General features: G+C 38.2%; 1 protein-coding gene across 1 annotated transcript; it reads right to left on the bottom strand.

Moving 5' to 3' along the window:
• Positions 1-209: 209 nt before the first annotated feature.
• LOC18422887 (uncharacterized) lies at positions 210-17,156 on the bottom strand. The gene is made up of 3 exons (XM_006827588.4): positions 16,750-17,156; positions 4,962-5,016; positions 210-1,158 (listed from the first exon to the last, which is right to left on the bottom strand). Exons 1-3 carry the CDS (start codon positions 16,984-16,986, stop codon positions 857-859), a joined length of 594 nt encoding a protein of 197 aa, XP_006827651.2. The 5' UTR covers positions 16,987-17,156; the 3' UTR covers positions 210-856.
• Between the last annotated feature and the right edge of the window lie 1,063 nt (positions 17,157-18,219).

Genomic DNA, 18,219 nt, shown 5'->3' with positions numbered 1-18,219 from the left:
AGCTAGAAGGTCCGCACTTCATGTTTTTGAGTGACGTGGTCTCCCCATTTCTCAAACCACGCCCCTAACCGAACTTAGAACTGGGGTTAGGTATTGGAACTTCCGTCATCAAAAACGAAAATTCTAAATAGCAAAACGGCCCAGCAAAAGTAATTCAGATTAAGGAATTTGGTTTCACATCGAAAACTCGAAAAAGCGAATGAATAAAATTTTGTAGATACATCTGAAAACCTTAATATGCAACTCTGAGAGAGAGACTCAAATAATTCACACTTGGGGAGCACCACCTTACATCTTCAGTGCTCATATATTGCACCCCATAAACTCTTGTGCTACATACATCAATACCAGATGGGTAACTCTAGTGCTACATACACATCAATACCAGATGGGTATTTTAAACTGTCAGGGCCAAAGAAAAGCTAGCAAAATTTTGCTGTTAAGACTTTCTCACTATGACAAGTTGAACAAAATATCAAAATCTTGACACAACAGTTACAGACCAAAATGCAATTTTGATTGATTGGAGTAGCAGTAGAGAGGGATTTCACTGCTCACATCACTCAAACTTTTATACCCAGTTTTGGGCCTTAACCACAGAGAGAGAGAGAGAGAGAGAGAGAGAGAGAGAGAGAAAGAGAGAGAGAGGGGGAGGGAGGGAGGAGGGGGGGGTGGATGGGTCTCACCACAGAGGGTGAAAAGCAAGAAAGTTTTGTGGGTCAAAGCATGACATTTTTTTTTTTCCCGTGTGTATGTCTGTGTGCGTGAGAGTGAGAGTGAGAGAGAGAGAGAGAGGGATCATCAAAAAACCCGAGAGAGAGGGAGAGAGAGAGAGGGATCATTAAAAAACCCATACTTATGCTCGTGACTTTCTCGGGCCATAGAAGACAAGCGCAGACCCAGGGTACATTATAAAATTTGATCCAATGGGAGACCCACCTATAACATACAAACCCGTGGGCTCATCATCTTGCTGGCTCTTATCTGTGTTCATGGCTGGTGTTGAGGGTTCCTCCTGCATTTTCTCATTCCTCTCAACATGTTGCTCCTCTTGACACCTCTCAATGTATTCCTCACAAGCCTCTCCTTTCCTTCCTTTCCCTGTTAAGATTGTATCCGACCTCAGTTGCTTTGACATCTCCATCATCAATCTCATCCCTATATTCACCAAACCAACATGTAATCGGTTACTTTTATGTATATAGCATGTATATTTGAACACATGGATGCATTCATCTGTATAGACAGGCATGCACATGCATCTCAAGGAGTTTTTGATACAGTTTAATGGAGAAAGGAAAATCCATGGTTCATGAGGTCATCACCCACAGGGTGCAAATTGGGTCGGGTTGACCCAACCTATCTGAGTGTGGATCAAGGAAGTGGAGACCTGGCTGGTTGTGTTACGGGTGCAACCTAGACATATCCTAGGCGGGCACCTTATACTATATAAGTAAGGCGCACTTCTAAATTTTGCACGAAGATATAGTTCCGGTAACATAAATCTTACAATGGCTTGAAAATCCATGTTCAACTCTGACTAAGAAATTTAAAATTATAAAAAAGGTGCATATCGAGTAGATCTATAAACACTTGTAGATATTGAAAATGGACCATCTAGATAACTCGTTACAAGATGCACTATGTTTAGGACTTCAAATTCTTTTTTTTTCTTTATATCTATACATCTCGAGGTTGAGATATTCCATTGGAAGGTTTTCCAAATTCGGAAAACTCTTTTCTACTAAGTTTTTGAGGTGCACCTTACCTTCTATAGTATAAAGTTTACAATCTTAGATAAATTTTCTCCATATATATATATATATATATATATATATATATGAGTAATGATCTTATAGGACCCTCCCACGCCTACAAGCATTGGACCCCAATGGATCACCATTGAATTTCTATCCAAATCTCAAGGTGAAATTTCAAATATCCTGATAAATAATTTTTTGTGCATGTTTGACTATCTAATCAAGATCCTTCCAGCAAATCATTATTCCTCTCTACACTTGATGAAGGGAATTGATGGAAGGTTTCCAACTCTTACCTATCAATCGTCTTCCTCCTCACACACCTCATATAGTTCCTCGTGCCACTGTCCTCTCTCTTCCTTCCTTGTATTGTAAACCAATTCTCTCTTCCACAAACTGTCTCTCTTCCGTGCACTGCAAATTCCCAGCTCATACCAGTTCTCCTCCTCTTTCAGTAGCAAACTTCCTCCTCTCTCTAACTCATATAACTCAACCCCCCATTCGTATACTCAATATTTGTCACCCATTTTCAGGCCTAACTATTATCATCAGCAACCATTAATCTCTCTCCTTGACACTTATGTCTCTACTTCGTCAGACCTTAACACCAATACCCACTAACCCTCTTCCTCAACCCCAAATTTCAATAAAATTGTAGAGATTTCAATCCAAACTATCAACCCCAAATTTTAAGAAAATTGTAGAGATTTCAATTCAAAACACTAACAAAAAGCCAGGTTTTCAATTCAAATCAGTAAGCCAAGTTTTCAATTTAAACGAGTAACCTTCCAGACTCAGCTTTCTCTCTACACACCAAGCCCTGCAACAATTTTAATTGCGATTTTCTCTCTCCTCCATCGCCGTGCTTCTCCAAAGCCCCCATCCTTCATGTTCTCTCTTTCCCCAGCCACCTCCCTATGCTCTCTCCCACATATGCTTTATATTTTTCTAAGAGAGAGGGCTTCTGATAAGAGATAGACAGAGAGAGTATCCTTTTGGAGGGGGGCTTCTTGAGAGAGAGAATATTTTTTTAATGAAAAAGGGATAGGGATTCAAATTTTACATTGAGGTCTGAATCCAAATCCTACGGTGATAGGTAGGGGTCACATACTTGTAGGTGTGGGAGGGTCCTATAAGATCATTACTCATATATATATATATATATATATATATATATAGATAGGGAGTGGATTCTGTCAGCCCACGGGCAGACTGCTGCAGTATCAGCCAATGGCCCAAATTTAATCCAAGCAGATCTGATGGTTACAATTTAATTTCGTATTAGAATTTTCATTTTTTTCTACAAATCCAAATTACTTGAAATTTTAGGCGTTCATTCTTCTCACCAAGGCGCACCTAATAAAAATAAAATAAAAATAAAAAAATTCGTAAAATATAAATTGACCAAAATACCCCTGAAATGTTTTGGGGGTATTTTGGTCAATTTATATTTTACGAATAAATTTTTTTTTATTTTTATTAGATTCTTCTATTTTGTGAATAATAGACGCTCTAAATTTCAAGTGATTTGGATTTATATAAAAATAATGAAAATTCAAACACTAAATGAGGTCGTGACCGTCAAAACGGCCCAGATTCAATCTGGGCCATTGGTTGACACTGTAGCTATCAGCCCGTGGGCTGACAGGATCTTTTCCCATATATATATATATATATGAGCAATGATCCAATGCAACAGTTGTATCATAGAAAAATGCAACGACACTTCTAGAAAACCATGTTTGTGGTATTTGTATGACCCCAAATTTTGCACACACACTCTCTTCATCTCAATAATCAATCCCCCCAAAAAAAAAAGTTCAATTTGGACCGTAGATATGGTCAAAATGAATCTCCTCCAAAACCTCATTTTGTGAATTTCAAGATCTTAGCCTTTATAAACTCAAAATCATTTTTTTCTTTTTTAACATTGTTCATCTAATGATAATCAAGGCATAAAAACAAATTGGAAATGAAAAAATCCTTCTAAGGCCTAGATCTAAGCATCTCACCAAAATGAACGGCCTATGTTAATTGGGCTAAACAAATACTTTCTAGATTGTGTTTTCAATTTTTTCTTTTTTTGTGATTGTTCATTATAATGAAAAGAGTGTATATTTCAAAATTTGGATCAAACAAATGGCTATAAGATGGTTTTTTACGGTTGTTGCATCATATTACTATACAACGGTTGCATGAAATCATTGCCCATATATATATATATATATCTGTGCATGTGTGCCTCTGTGTATGTGTGTGTGTGTGTTTGTGTAATTCGGAGTCTGGCCGGTTCTGGTTCTAGGTCGGGTCTAGACCATGTTGATCTGGACACGACCCATTTGCAGCCCTAATGCCATTGAAACGATGTGCGATGGATGGTAATGGAGAGAGAAAGGGAACCACCGAAACGGCTATTATCCTAATGTTAGGTCCCACTCTCAAAGTACGCATGTGCTTATGCGCCAATGTACTTCTGCATGGTCAATGAATTTTGGGAGATATTTCAATTCATTTCGGGGAAAGTAAATAATAATCAAATGGATTCTGGAAAATCATAGTCTGTTGGGTCATCAACATCCATTGACATGATGAGCAATAATATAAGGAAACTAGGACCAAGCAAAATAGGACATGATCCCAGTGGTGGATCCTGCTGACTCTCCATCAACGTCCCTTCTCTCAATGGACAGTGATGATCCAGTGGTCTGAGTATAGTGAGTTTTCTCTACGTTTCCAACATGTAAAGCTAAGAACTGAAGACAGTAATCTATTATTTCACAAAAAAAAAAAAAAACAGTAATGCTATGTGACAAACAAGAATAATGAGAATTATACAACAATTATGGATACGAGAAAGGTGTGCCGATCATTTTTATAGATGCATATCATGCTAGCAGAACAAAAGATCAGAAGCATAGGGAAGCAGATTGCTAGTATCGTGTTAGTAACAGTGGTGGAGGTAGTCGACTCTGAAGGTGTATGTGGAAAGAGAGAGAGAGAATTTGAAGGATATTCATCTCCCTGGAACCTGGTGCTGCTAGTGCTACAGGAATTCATGAATCAAACTAATGTGAATCTTTCAGAACCAGAGCTTGCTAGTTTGTTAGTTATTTTTTCCAAAACCAGGGAATTTTCAGCATATCTCCCTTTTCGGATATCATAAATGAGATAAACATTCACATTCAGTGATTGAGAGCCTACCTTTTCGAATTTCATTGGCTCCTCTACTGTTGCGGAAATCACGTGCACGTAAAACCTACAAAATTGTGATTTGTGAGTGTACTGTGTGAACATAAAAGTTGTACAGCAACCAAGATACGCTGAAGTCTTGAATAAAACAAAAGAAAAAGTTATAAAATTAGCATACATGTATCTGCATAGAATCTTCTGAAATTTATCTTTACTTTAATTCCTTAAATACCAAAATAATGGTCAAGAAAGATAAAATAAATATATGAATTACCAAAGACTCTTTAGATACTCAATCTTTAACCTAAATACCAACATAGAACCATGCCAATGCCTATTAGTGGCACACAGAATATAAGGATTTGTAAGCAGGACCATGCTTAGATTTGTGTCAAGAAGAGTAGACTCCTAGGGTTGAGGTTGTGGTTTCCGTTATGTTTTCTGTTGAATGTCATCCTTTATTGTAGACTCCTAGGGTTGGCCATTGGCAGTTCATCCTTGACTCAGTTGTGGTTATTTCGGTCCTTTCTTTGATCGTCACATATAAACACCAGAATAAGCTTACACCTTCTTCTTTTTTTGAAGTTGGTGACAATATATTCATATGATAATAGCTACAGAAGACCTCATGAGAAGTAAGGTAATGGCAGCCCACATGTTGGGTACTCTATAAAGTATAAACCAAAACTACTAACCAAAAATAGAGACCAAAAAAGGAGTGTACGCGTGCCGCATGTCGTATTTTTGTTATCACAGATCAGAGAAATATATACATTCAAGTCTATCAGAAAAGCAAAGAAAGAGAGAGAAATAGAGGGAGAGAGGAGAAGGAGAAGAAAGGGATAGCTTACAGAGATAGCAAAGAGGGAGGGTAGACCGTGGGGAGAGGGAGAGGAAAACTGGAATCACTGTGAAGAAAAAGAAAGAATGGAAAGGGGAGGAGAAGGAGATATATAAATAGTAAGAGAGAAAGAGAGACAGACTTAGAAGTGGTGTTTGGGGCACTCTACAGCAGAGCCCTCCTTAGATGGGGCATATGCCGCAAAGTGACTTCCAATTAAATATGATGGAAAATGACTCGAAGATGCCTGCATCAATGAAAAACCCGATCAAAATATAGGGGCATTGGCACACAATATGAAATTCTTTGAGTCCCCCTCTACGATGAGATTCTCACCCCAAACTGGATCAAACCTCTTTAGTCCTTTGAGTGGTGCGTTAGCCACTTCACCTCAGCCCAGGTGGAGTCACTCGTCCCAAATTAGCCGTAGAAAGAGGAAATGGTGTTTGCCTGAGCCATGAAAGATATCTGGAAACCACAAAGGCTGGGATTGCCAAGAGGACAGCCATCTATATTGTGTTTGATGGTTCATGGACATGGGGGGATCCGCATGGCTGACTGGTGAAGCTTGGGGGCCTTCTATTTAATGATGTTGGATGAGTTGGAGATGAAGTCGGATCTAGAGAAGCGTTTGAGATCTTTGAAGTTTGTTGCACGAAAATGGTGAGATTTCTAGCATGTTCAGCAATGGCAGACATTGTTGTCTTCTTAGCTCTAAAAATTATTGAACTTTGTTCTCCCAGATTGTCCATAGTGTGGCTAGAACAGAGCCTCTCTAGAGAAAGGCCTCATTTGGGGCGAGGTGGTCATAAGAAGGCAGGAAAAAGTTGTTCACAGGATTGAGGGGTTACCCATTGCCAGTTTAAGTCTAGCAAAGCATGGGCCAAGAGAGTGATACCATATTACAATGGAGGAACAGGTGGCTGTGTTCTTCTGCATCAATGCACATGGAGCATCGACTAGTAACCTCTTCTTCGTAATTGATCAAGAGTTAGGTTTCGGTTGGCAATGACAACCAAAATCTTTCACTTTAGGTGGAATTTGTATTATCTTAGAACAGAAGATGTTAAAGAGATGGGGTTGACGGCTTGATAGAAAGAGGAAACAGTTCTCGTTGAGATTTAGTCCAAATAACTTCATCATTGCCGGAGTCTGCGAAAAACAAAGGGAGTAAAAGGCGATGTAAAGCAAAGTTCTTCAGTTTGAGGATCCAGCAGGGATTCTCTAAAGCTGGGGGTCCAAATGACACTTATCCTACGGGGTCTCAAAACATTGATCCACAGAGGCATTGGAGTCAAGTTCTCTCATAGGGAATCAACCAATGCTGTCAGTTCCACATTTATGGGGAATACCTCACGCCAAAGAAGATTCTGTTGGGAAGTACACTGGCACCACCATTTACCCAAGCGGACCAGGTTCATATTTTTTACATTACGTATGCCTAGACCTCCTAGATGTTTCAGTTCGCAGACCTTATCCCACAAAACAAGGAGGAACTTATGCTCAAAGATGTCTCATAGCAGAGGAAGGACTTCATCAGGCACTCTTAAGTTCATGATGATATTGCCAGATACAAGGAAAAGTGAAATGAAATAGATAGGGATGTGGGAGAGAGTGACTGCATTGAACTGAAAAAGTTTTGCATGTAAATTCTACACTCACAGATTCTCTGGTATGCCCTTGTGATCTATAGGCACCTATAACTCTCTATGGCTCCATGACATATTGAACTTATATTAAAGAGTCTATACCATAGTTGTTGGAGACAGGAGCGGGATTGGTTCGGGAATCGCCGAACTGCCCTATTGCGGAAGTTCCCTGGATTTGGGATCGGCGTCCTTACAATGAACAAGAGAGGGAATGAGATCCTTGGGTTTATGGGAGCGAGATCCCATATTGATGGGTTCGAGGTTTTGATTGGCAATAATTTAAGCTCCACTACACATTAAACAAGGTTGTCAAATAGAGCTAGTACGGGCTCCCTTGGCTAAGGGATCGAGGTTTCCGTTTGTCATATAACAGAGTTCCTCTTATTCTAATATCGAGATTTTTCAATTATAGGAATCAAGGTCCTCAATTGATTAGCCCCAAGGTCTGCAACTACCATTAGGTAAGGGAATAAGTCCAATATGTATGCTATCCTCTAGTTACATTACATTACATGCTTACATGCTACTTAATAAATGCTACTTGCTACTTGATAAATGCTAAATACTACTTACATGCTACTAGATAAATGCTAAATACTACCAAACACTTTACTGTATATGTCTATAGTCCATGCTCCAAAATCCAATATGTACATAAGAGCATATGACAACCTCTAATTAAATAAATCCATAGTGCCCTATTTCTAGGCATACATGCTACTTGATGCATACATGCTACTTTATGAAATATTAAATACTTTTAGGCACATTACTATATAGTATGTGGTCCATAGTCCAAAATGTAATATGTATGACATCCTATGTTTAAATAAGTGCATCAAACCATATTTTTATGCAACACATGCCTATATGCTTGATAAATCAAAAGAATATGGATTATTTTGCTACTTAGTCCTCTTAGTCCAAAATCTAATGTGTATGATTAAATGCATATTGCTAAAATTTGATACATCATGTGCCTATATACTACTTGATAAATGCTAAAAGTATAGATCACTCTATTAGATAGTTCATAGTATACTTATGTACTCCATTCTTCTTACATGTACTCCTAATCCCATTAGAGGTATAACTTTAATAACACAGTCCCTCTGAAATTTGATACATCATGTGCCTATATACTACTTGATAAATGCTAAAAGTATAGATCACTCTATTAGATAGTTCATAGTATACTTATGTACTCCATTCTTCTTACATGTACTCCTAATCCCATTAGAGGTATAACTTTAATAACACAGTCCCTCTGACCACCAACATATTCCTTACACATAAATCCAAAAAATAATCTACAAGTACATAAATTGGATTCTTTCTATTATTTTAATCAACTACATACTTAGATCAGCAACACGTACCCCTCCCCCCCCCCCCCCCCGGCCTTCCCTTTTCCCCGCCCAATTTTCCCTCCCTCTATATTAACCCTTGGACCCAAAACCAGGCCACACAGCTCCTTCCCCATTAGCTTTTGGTGATCATTTTGGTGAATCTGGTCGCTCCTCCCAACTGTCCCACACTACAGGCATGTGCGCTTGTGCTCTTTCCCTGTGTATTTCTGTCTCTTGTGTGTGAATAAGAGAGAGAGAGTTGAGTGTGTGTGTGCAGTACAGAGAGAGAGAAAGGGGTGTGTGTGTGTGCACAGTAGAGAGAGAGAGAGAAAGGGGTGCGTGTGTGTGCACAGTAGAGAGAGAGAGAGAAAGGGGTGCGTGTGTGTGCACAGTAGAGAGAGAGAGAGAAAGGGCTGTGTGTGTGCACAGTAGAGAGAGTTGTGTGTGTGTGCACAGTAGAGAGAGTTGTGTGTATGCAGTGGAGAGAGAGAGAGGTGCGCAGGGAGGAGTGAGAGTGAAAGTGAGAGCGAGAGCGAGGGGGAGAGAGTGAGAGTGGAGAGATAATGATGAGATGAATACTTTTTTCGTTGCTTTTCGTATATATTTTGTGATTTATGCTATAATCAAGTATTTGGATTGAAACACGAATGTTGCATGGGCTTCGATGCATTAAATTTCTAAGATCTACGTGATAAATCTGGATTTAGGATTAGAATATGAATGTTGTGTTGGTTACTTTGTCTTGATTTGACATTTTATTGGATAATCTGGTATTTGATCAGAGCATGAACACGGAATTTGTTGCTCTGGTATAAAACTTGCCATTTGTATGAATACTAAATTTGTTGCTCTATTAAAAAACTTGCTACTTATATAAAAGGGGGAGAGAGAGTGAGAGAGAGAGAGAGAGAGTGAGAGCGAGAGAGGTGTAGGAATACTGTGGAACTGGATTCATATGTTTTTGAAAGTAGATTCCATATATATTGAACCCAAGATTATAATGTACCAAAACTATGGACCATGTTTGATGGGAGCAGGAATCTATTTCGAAATAGTACTGGAATCCACTAATGGTTGGAACGTGATCTCCTTTATTTGGAAGCGAGATCCCGAAATTGAAAAACTGGGGTCCCCACGAGATCCCTAGGAGGAACTGTGGGATCGAGGTTTCGGAGGCTGAAACGCTACCCTACCCCCACGGTTCCCTTAACTATGGTCTATACGTTTGAGAAATTTCACTAACATGATTTCTCTCAGGCTATAGTGGCTTCCAATCCCACTAGTCATGTCGATGTAAAAAAAAAGGAGATCTGCTTAAATGTTAAAAAGACAAATAACATATTCACGAAAAGGGGGTCTTAATATCCCAGGTATCTGAAACTCATAAACTTTCTCCAAATGTCCCCAAGCCCTTGTCTCTCTTCATGGTGCTCAATGACAAATCCAAACGTGTATTACATGAATGGAACACTACACAATCTGTCCATGTCTTGATAAACCAAAATCCAATTGACTTGTGACTCAAGCAAATCCACTTGTCTAGATATGCAGGGACTTGACTCTATGATGGAAAATAAATATCTAAATATATGAAATATTAGAAAATACATAAAACAAGAACATAAAAAGGTAAGGCATATTTGGAAATATTAGAAAAGATATGTTTCATTGTTGCCCATGGCCATTGAATCACTTTTTACCTGTCCTGGTTGGGTAACCTAACATATGAAGAGGCCTAAACCCAAATTTTTAAATTCTAAGAGATTTAAACTTAACTATCATTCATTGACAAAAATTACTAAAGGTCCACATCCTATAGAATTAGAGCTGGCTGGACGAAGTGGAGATGTGCAACCGGTGTTTTGTGTGATCACCGCATACCAATGAAACTGAAAGACAAGTTCTATAAGACAACTATGAGACTAGTTTTGCTTTATAGGGCAGACTGTTGGGCGGTCATACGCATAGAATGAGTGTAGCAGAAAAGATGATGTTGAGATGGATGAGTGGCAAGAGAAGAAGGGATAGAATTCAAAATGAATACATTCGGCAGAAGTTAGATATGGTACCAGTAGGCAATAAGATGAGAGAAAATAGATTTAGGTGGGTTGGCCATGTGTGGTGCAGATCCAGTACAACACATGTTAGGAGGGGTGAGTTAGTTCAAGTGGAAGGCTCAACAAGGGCAAGGGATAGGCCTAAAAGGACATGGTTGGAAGTAGTAAGAAAAGATAGGGAGACTTATAGTCCCATTGAGGATATGGCCCTTAATAGAGAAAAATGGTGGACCAAGATTTGTATAGCTGACCCCAATTAGTTGGGAAAAGGCTTTGACAATGATGATGATATAATGATTTGCCAAGAACCATGCACACATCAAGTTGTATCCGAAAATGCAAACAGAGATGTATACCAATGGGAAGATCTTATCCATCCCAGTTCACTAAATAGAACTAAGGAAGCTCAAAACTACCATAAATATCCCTGAAAATACCTCCAAACCCATAGAGGATGGGGTTACCATTCAAGCTCCAACCAAAATTTTCTTAAAATAACTCTTTAAAGGGGGACACGAACTCCTATGTAAGGATCTTCCAATAAAATAACCAATAGCCTGATACTCCAACCTGGATCATTTCCAAGACCCCTTATCCATGGAATTCCTTGTGCACCAAAGACCCAACTATGAGTGAGGTCCTGCAATTTCTCTCACTTCATGACCACCACAAATGAGCCCTAAGGGAATATATCAACAAGAGAAGAGTGTTTTAGGGAAACAGGTTCAAACTCCAAAAATCATAAAGGTTTGATATACAGACATCAAGTCCCAAGAAAGGCTGAAAAGGCCTAGGAAAAATGACCAAATAGTGTTGGCAAATGGATTCCAACAAAACCATTCAAGGAGTATTTGCAAAGATGCCCCAACCTTGTAGAACCGCATACCTACTTAGTTTTGGGTAACTGGCTACACATATTTCACAAGAAAAGCTGTCACAAAACCCGTGGTACAGGAAATTTAAAGAAGTAATCCCTTTATTAGACTTAAAAATGCCACCCCATATTTATAGTTACAAACCTAATCTCTATTTTCACTTGTTTAATCCTGAAAAATGGATCTGTTTTGGCAAGATTCATCACAATATTTTAGAAGTACATGAAAAATTATCAATTTTTAAAAAAAAGGCTACATAAAAAGTTGAGGTATTGTCTTAGAATTAGTTAAAGAGTTTTTACCCTGTATCATAGAAACCAATTTTGAGATAGTATCCAAAATAACTGAGGACCACAACCATTCACCTGTCCATCCATTTCAGCCTCTTACATCGAATATGCATATCTTTTGATACTTAACTTCTCTTTATTATTAACAGGGTTTTGCATTGCTTTGTATGAAAATGCACAAGTATAGTTATTGTTATTTACTAAACGTGTACATTTTGCTCTTGCGAAAATTATATACTCTAAACAGGAAGAAAAATGTGATAAGGGGCCTTAAAAATGTTGATGTTCAGGTCATAAGGTCCTCATAACTCCCTCATTTGCCTAAGAATCGGCTAGTTCAACTGATTCACATGGCACTTCTTTCTTTTTTTTATCCTTTTTTAAACTACTGCTTGGTACTATTTATGGATTAAGCCCACCTTGTTTTTCCTCTTCTATTTTTGATTTACCAATCAATACAATGAAAGCTTCAGATTTTTATTATTGCCTTCTTTAAGAGAATGCATCTGCAGCCTTTTAAATCAACTATGCTACTATGCATATCCTTTCAATGCGTATTGACTAGTGTCGAACAAACTAAGCCTTATGCACAATTTGAAGAGTTCTAGTGTTTTATGCCTTTTCCACACATATTCACTCACTAATTTCATTCCCTTTTTTTTTTGAGGCCACTGCCTGAACTTTTCAAAAGCAAGCAATGAAGGAAACGCTTGATGCTCTTCACTGTAACACAGTGTTCATTTACTTGGCTCTGGCTCGGGTCGCATCACCTGCCCGGGCCAAGTAGCTCGAATGAGTTCATTCGGACACCCAAGGTCACAAAAGGCTCGGGAAACATCATAACTATCAGGGAAAATCCCAAAAATTCAAAAAATTTGAATAATTAAAAAAGTAGCAGAAAAATTCATAAGAACTAAATGCTAATATTTTCAAAAAAAGAAAAATTCAAAAGGACTAACATGCTTGAAGCTAATTAGAAAAAATATAATCAAGCTGTTAGAGATAGAAAGTGAGATTAGAGAATTTGGGGTTCTCTGAGTAGGAGAGAGAGGGAGAGAGAGATTAGGGCATTTGGGGTCAGCCATGAAGGACTCATCTCACTGCTCCTCGGTCTTCTCTGAGTAGGAGGAGCACTGGTGGCAGCCATTTTCATTGTCAATGGTCGTGATAAACTTATCATCATTGTTGACGGAGGGTTCTGTGATAATCCCTTCTCCACACACCACTTTCACGGTGCATGGATCAATTGATGGCCAATAACTTATGTCCAACCAGAGATTCTTATAGAGAGAAGCTTCAACAAAAAAAGGTTCTTATGGAGAGAGACCCATCAATGGGACTAATCAACTGTTGAGAGAGAGAGGTAGGGTTTTTGAGGATGAATTTGCATGAGCTATGGTTTGAAGTTTTAGTAAGGGGCAAATCTAGGTTTTTTAAAGGAAGTTGCAGTGCCAGATAGAGAGACAGGGTTTCTTAAAGGGAGTTGCAGAGCTACAGAGACAGAGAGAGAGAGAGAGAGAGAGAGATGAAACACAGGGAGTGGATTTCACCCCCCCCTTTATATTTTGTTTCGACAACTGTGGAGACTCACCTGAGTACTGTTGATCTCAGGAAAGTCTGCCCGAGTTCTACAGCACTCATGCTGAGTTTGTACAGTAGTTTCCCAAGTATGGTACAGGTACCTCACCGCTGATTAGGGACAATTTACTCATTTCGGCGGGGTATGGAGGACAAGTAACTCGGCCGAGTCTGAGTCAACTCAGCTGAGTTTTCAGACACTGCTCTAACCAAACTTGGGAACTAATAGATCTGTCTCCCACAAAACACCAATTGGTTGCAAGCAGACATATCCAATTGAAAGTTAGTGAAGGTTGGATATATGATGCCTGCCATACTCACAAGAGAATGGCATTAGTCATAAGGAGATATTTCCCAAATTGCAAATGACCACTATAAGGACTGCTGTGGCTTTGGCAGCTGCAAAGTGAAAGTCATATTTGATGACCAATGAGAAGATTTACTAAGGCGATCACATATTTCTTGGCCATCTCTCACATTTGGAAGAGAACAGAAATACAATATTACTGGTAATTCTGATATCAAGGCCAAGCATGAGATAATCAGTAATGTATTCTATGAGCAATGAATATATTGGATGTGTGCTCATCTTTAGGATATCAGCATATTTTTAACTTATTCCCCATCCCTCTCATTTAACAACCTCAATTATTTATCCATTGCCTCTAATCCATATTTCTCATTGGCACACCAATCACATAAATGTTAAATGCAACCTTTCTAGACCAGAGATTTGTTTAAGCCATAGCCTCCAAGAACCATTTGTTTCCCGCCTACAAACTATTCCTCAATGACATTGGATAGGGATTGGCACCATGGCGGGGGTGTTAGATTTTTTATTCTTTTAAAAAAAAAATTTATTGACACGGCAAGATTATGTATATAATTATGCATTCTTGTCACTGTAGGGGCAATTTTGGCATTTTATATCTTATATTCTCCATATGTCCTAGCATAAGAAACTTTGATTTCATACATGATAGCCCCAAGAAAGGAGAGGCTAGCTTGTCTATCCTGAATCTAGTTGCTGTGAGAAGAGGTTAGGTGATCGCCTCGCCTAAGCAAGAGATGATCACCGCATTGCACCCATGTCCGTGTCTATATAACATCGTAGGAGACATCTATCCATAATATTACAGCATTTGATAAGGCGAACCAAACCAGACTCTTTTCAGGGAAGTATGTAAGGCCACACATGCAGGAAGAACCTACAAAGTCCTCAATGGCTTTCTATTTGTTGCACACATATAGCAAACTCAGGATAGCATTGGCATCTAGTAAAAATGGTGCAAAATACGATTTGAGAACTCCCAGCATTAGATTTGAGAAGGTGGCAAGAAAACAAATTATGTTCGTGGATCATGCAAAGAAATGCATTATGGTACAAGAAAACCATAGATATTTACTGAAAGGCCCAATTTGCTGGATGACAGGCAATTCATAGTTGAATTAACAAGGAACTGCTAAAGAGATTTAAATAAATGATGACATGAGAAAAATACCAATAACCAAGTAACTAGCAACACCAATTCAAATACATATAGCAATAAGAAAACTAAAATAAATGACAAATGATGATCATCACTACACCCATTCATAAACTATGGAGGGACATTTGGAAATTCTTAAAGAACAGAGAATGGGCAGACAAAAGATGTTAGTTTATGAACTGGATAATCATCACAGATGATTACCAAATGTAGGAGATACTTCATCAGAAAAGAGGGAAAAGAAAAAGGAAAAGCATTTAATAGAAATCGAGTCATTATGAACCTTACAAACATACAAGCTATACAAACTGGTCATAAGCTTATAGGACAGCATGTAAATTTGACATTGACAAGAAACAAAGACTCAAAGTTAAAACCTGCAATATCTGAAGTTACTTGTGATATAATCAAACCAATAGCATAAAAATAATAAATGAGTATGAACGAAAGAAAGTTTAGGCTCTTCACAGAATTAGTATTCATTACGGGTGAATTCCTTAATGTGGTCAAAAGGCTTAGAAGAGGACCTAAAATCTGTGGAGATTAAGGCAACCTCCTTGACTCCATTGGTTAATTTTGTCGAGATTTCATATTTTTTTCTTCATTGACCAAGTTCTAATTGAATCAGATACTCAGGCCAATGTGGTAAAGATTGTAGGGTTTTTTTATAATTGTTGAAGGAATTGACTGACTCATATAGTCAAAGCCAATGCTGCCGCTACAGTAGAATGGTTGGGTTGTATAATTCTTTGTTGTAGGCATCAAAGGAATATTAAAAATTTACAATAGTCTATTTATGTTTTGATGAAAGCAATGTTTTAAAGTGAGGGCTCGGGTCAGGACTTGCAAAGATCCCAAGCCAAGGATATGACACTCGACTTGGCCGAGTCCTAAAAAAAATTAACAAGGAAATATTGAAAACTGGTGAGACTGTGCAGGCGCCCATGGTTTTGGTTCCAGACTTAGCAGCCTTGTGAGTCCAAGTAACTCAGGCAAGTCCTAGCCGGACTCGCCGAGTATACAGCCGCTGGATGAAAGTAATACATTCAAAACACAACGGAAATGATGAGTATGGCCCTACCAAGTATGCCCAAAACATAGAATGAACCTAATTTTTTTCATTACTCATAAAAGTCCAATAAATAATAAGGCACCATCATGAATGTAACCTCAGATAAACAAGGATAATTTTAAAATTAATTAGACATAAGTAAACTGCCAAAGGAAGCAAAAGCAAGGAAAATAAACAGTAAATCAAGAAATGCTAAAAGCAAAAGGGACAAAAAGGAACATTACAATTTACAGAATGAAATATATCTTCACCAGTACAATAGATTAACAACATCAACTCAATCAACTCTCAACAGAGAGAGAGAAAGAGAGAGGAATTACCTCAAATACCATAGAAAATCAGATCAAAACTACATTTTCTGCACAGGCCCCCATAACGAAAACAGTAAAAGAGGTAATATAAAGTACCCAAAATGCATAAAACCACAAAAAATTGAAAAATCAGAGAGAAATGCCAGCCCACAAGACTACCTCAACCAAAATGAACACCACCCAGGATACCAAAACCAGTAAGAAGTAAAGAGATCCCAACAGAGAGAGAGAGAGAGGGAGAGGGAGAGAGAGAGAGAGAGGGAGAGAGAGAGAGAGAGAGTTGGGTACCTCCATAAATGAAGGGCGAAGGCCCTTGAGGAGAGCTCGTATCTGGATGTACTTTGAGTAGTGGTATTCGACCGATTTCCTCCTCTTATTGCCTTGTTGTTGCTGTTGAGGGGGTGTAGTTGAATATGGAGAAGAAGAAGGTGGTGACGGTGGAGGTGGTGGGGGTGGTGGTGGAGGCCTTGTTTGATGTTGCTGTTGTTGCAGAGGAGGATTAATATCCTCGATATTACTAGCCATTGCCAAAGGAACACAGTTTGCTACTGTGTTAATGGTAAGCCTTCCTCCACTCTCTCCCTCTCTCTTACATCATTTCGGTCCTCCTACCCTATTAATATTTGTAAAAAGCTTATATAAGTGGGAGGCTCTAAACAATCAAATAAAATTTCATTAGAAGAAGTTGTGTCGATACTCAAAATTCCCCAAACTCATCATCTCAATATCAAGATGTACGGACATGATAAAAAATAAATTTTAAGTTTTAAAAATAACGAATTTTGTAATGTATTTTTAGGAGGAAACTTTTTTAAAAATTTTAAATATTTATAGATTTGTTCGATCTGTACTATTTTTATCACTTTAAATTTTATAATTAAAAATAAATTTTCAAACAATTATAACTATTTTCATTATTAAAACAATACTATCTAAAGGTACGACTTACTTTGATAGTTTAAAGCCTCTACTTTATAGAAACCACACCCTTTAAATTTTTTCTTAGATGAAATAAATTTGAAAATGAAGGTAATGAATAGTGAAATGTGCTCTCATTTTCCCCCTTAATATGAGATTTATAATAATTTTAGCCATCATTGTCCCCCTTAATATGATTTATAATAATTTTAGCCATCGGATTGAAATTTAATAGATGAAAATGGGTCACAATCAATTTTAACCATTGGATTGAAATCTAATAGATGAAAATGGGTCATTACAAGAATTTTTTTTTGGACATTGTGCCAAAGTAATGTCACATCTTCAACCACTTAATTTCAAATCTAATGATCAATGATGATTGTAACTTTGACTTCCCTATATCAAAAGTAAACGGCTCATTGTATACATTTCTTCCTCCTTTTTTAAATTTTTTTGAAATCTCCCCCACTTTGTACTAGAGTTGGGCCCACCCTAACACGGACCTGTTCCATTGAGGCCCAGCCTTGATCGAGCCAAACCCTGGCCCAAGCTTAGACTTGGCCCTATTAGAGTTGCGTATGGATAAATAAAATTAAAGAAAATAAAAAAAAATAAAAAAATAAGGGTTGGACTGGGCTAGGCCGAGCCAGGCTTGCCCTGGCCCTGGCCCAAACATTGCCTAGCCTAGCCCTAATTTTTTAGGGCTGGGTCACTTTGGCCCGATCCGTGGGCGACATTGTGTGTTGACATGTTTGATGGTATTTTATTTCTATAAAATCTGCTTGACCCGAAAATGTTGGGACATGTACATCAAAGCTAAGCACGGCAAACTTCAAT

Source organism: Amborella trichopoda, chromosome 7 (assembly GCF_054954075.1).
Source record: "Amborella trichopoda isolate Santa Cruz 75 chromosome 7, AtrichopodaSantaCruz75HAP2 v2.0, whole genome shotgun sequence".
In the NCBI taxonomy this organism is placed as follows: domain Eukaryota; kingdom Viridiplantae; phylum Streptophyta; class Magnoliopsida; order Amborellales; family Amborellaceae; genus Amborella; species Amborella trichopoda.
This window is presented reverse-complemented; position numbering and strand designations above follow the sequence as displayed.

Excerpts from the sequence above, each read along its gene's own strand:
- LOC18422887 (XM_006827588.4), bottom strand. The coding sequence starts at position 16,986 with ATGGCTAGTAATATCGAGGATATTAATCCTCCTCTGCAACAACAGCAA. Across the intron at positions 5,017-16,749 it reads TTCGCCCTTCATTTATGGAG|GTTTTACGTGCACGTGATTT; the intron begins GTACCCAACTCT and ends ACAATTTTGTAG. Across the intron at positions 1,159-4,961 it reads AGCCAATGAAATTCGAAAAG|GGATGAGATTGATGATGGAG; the intron begins GTAGGCTCTCAA and ends TGGTGAATATAG.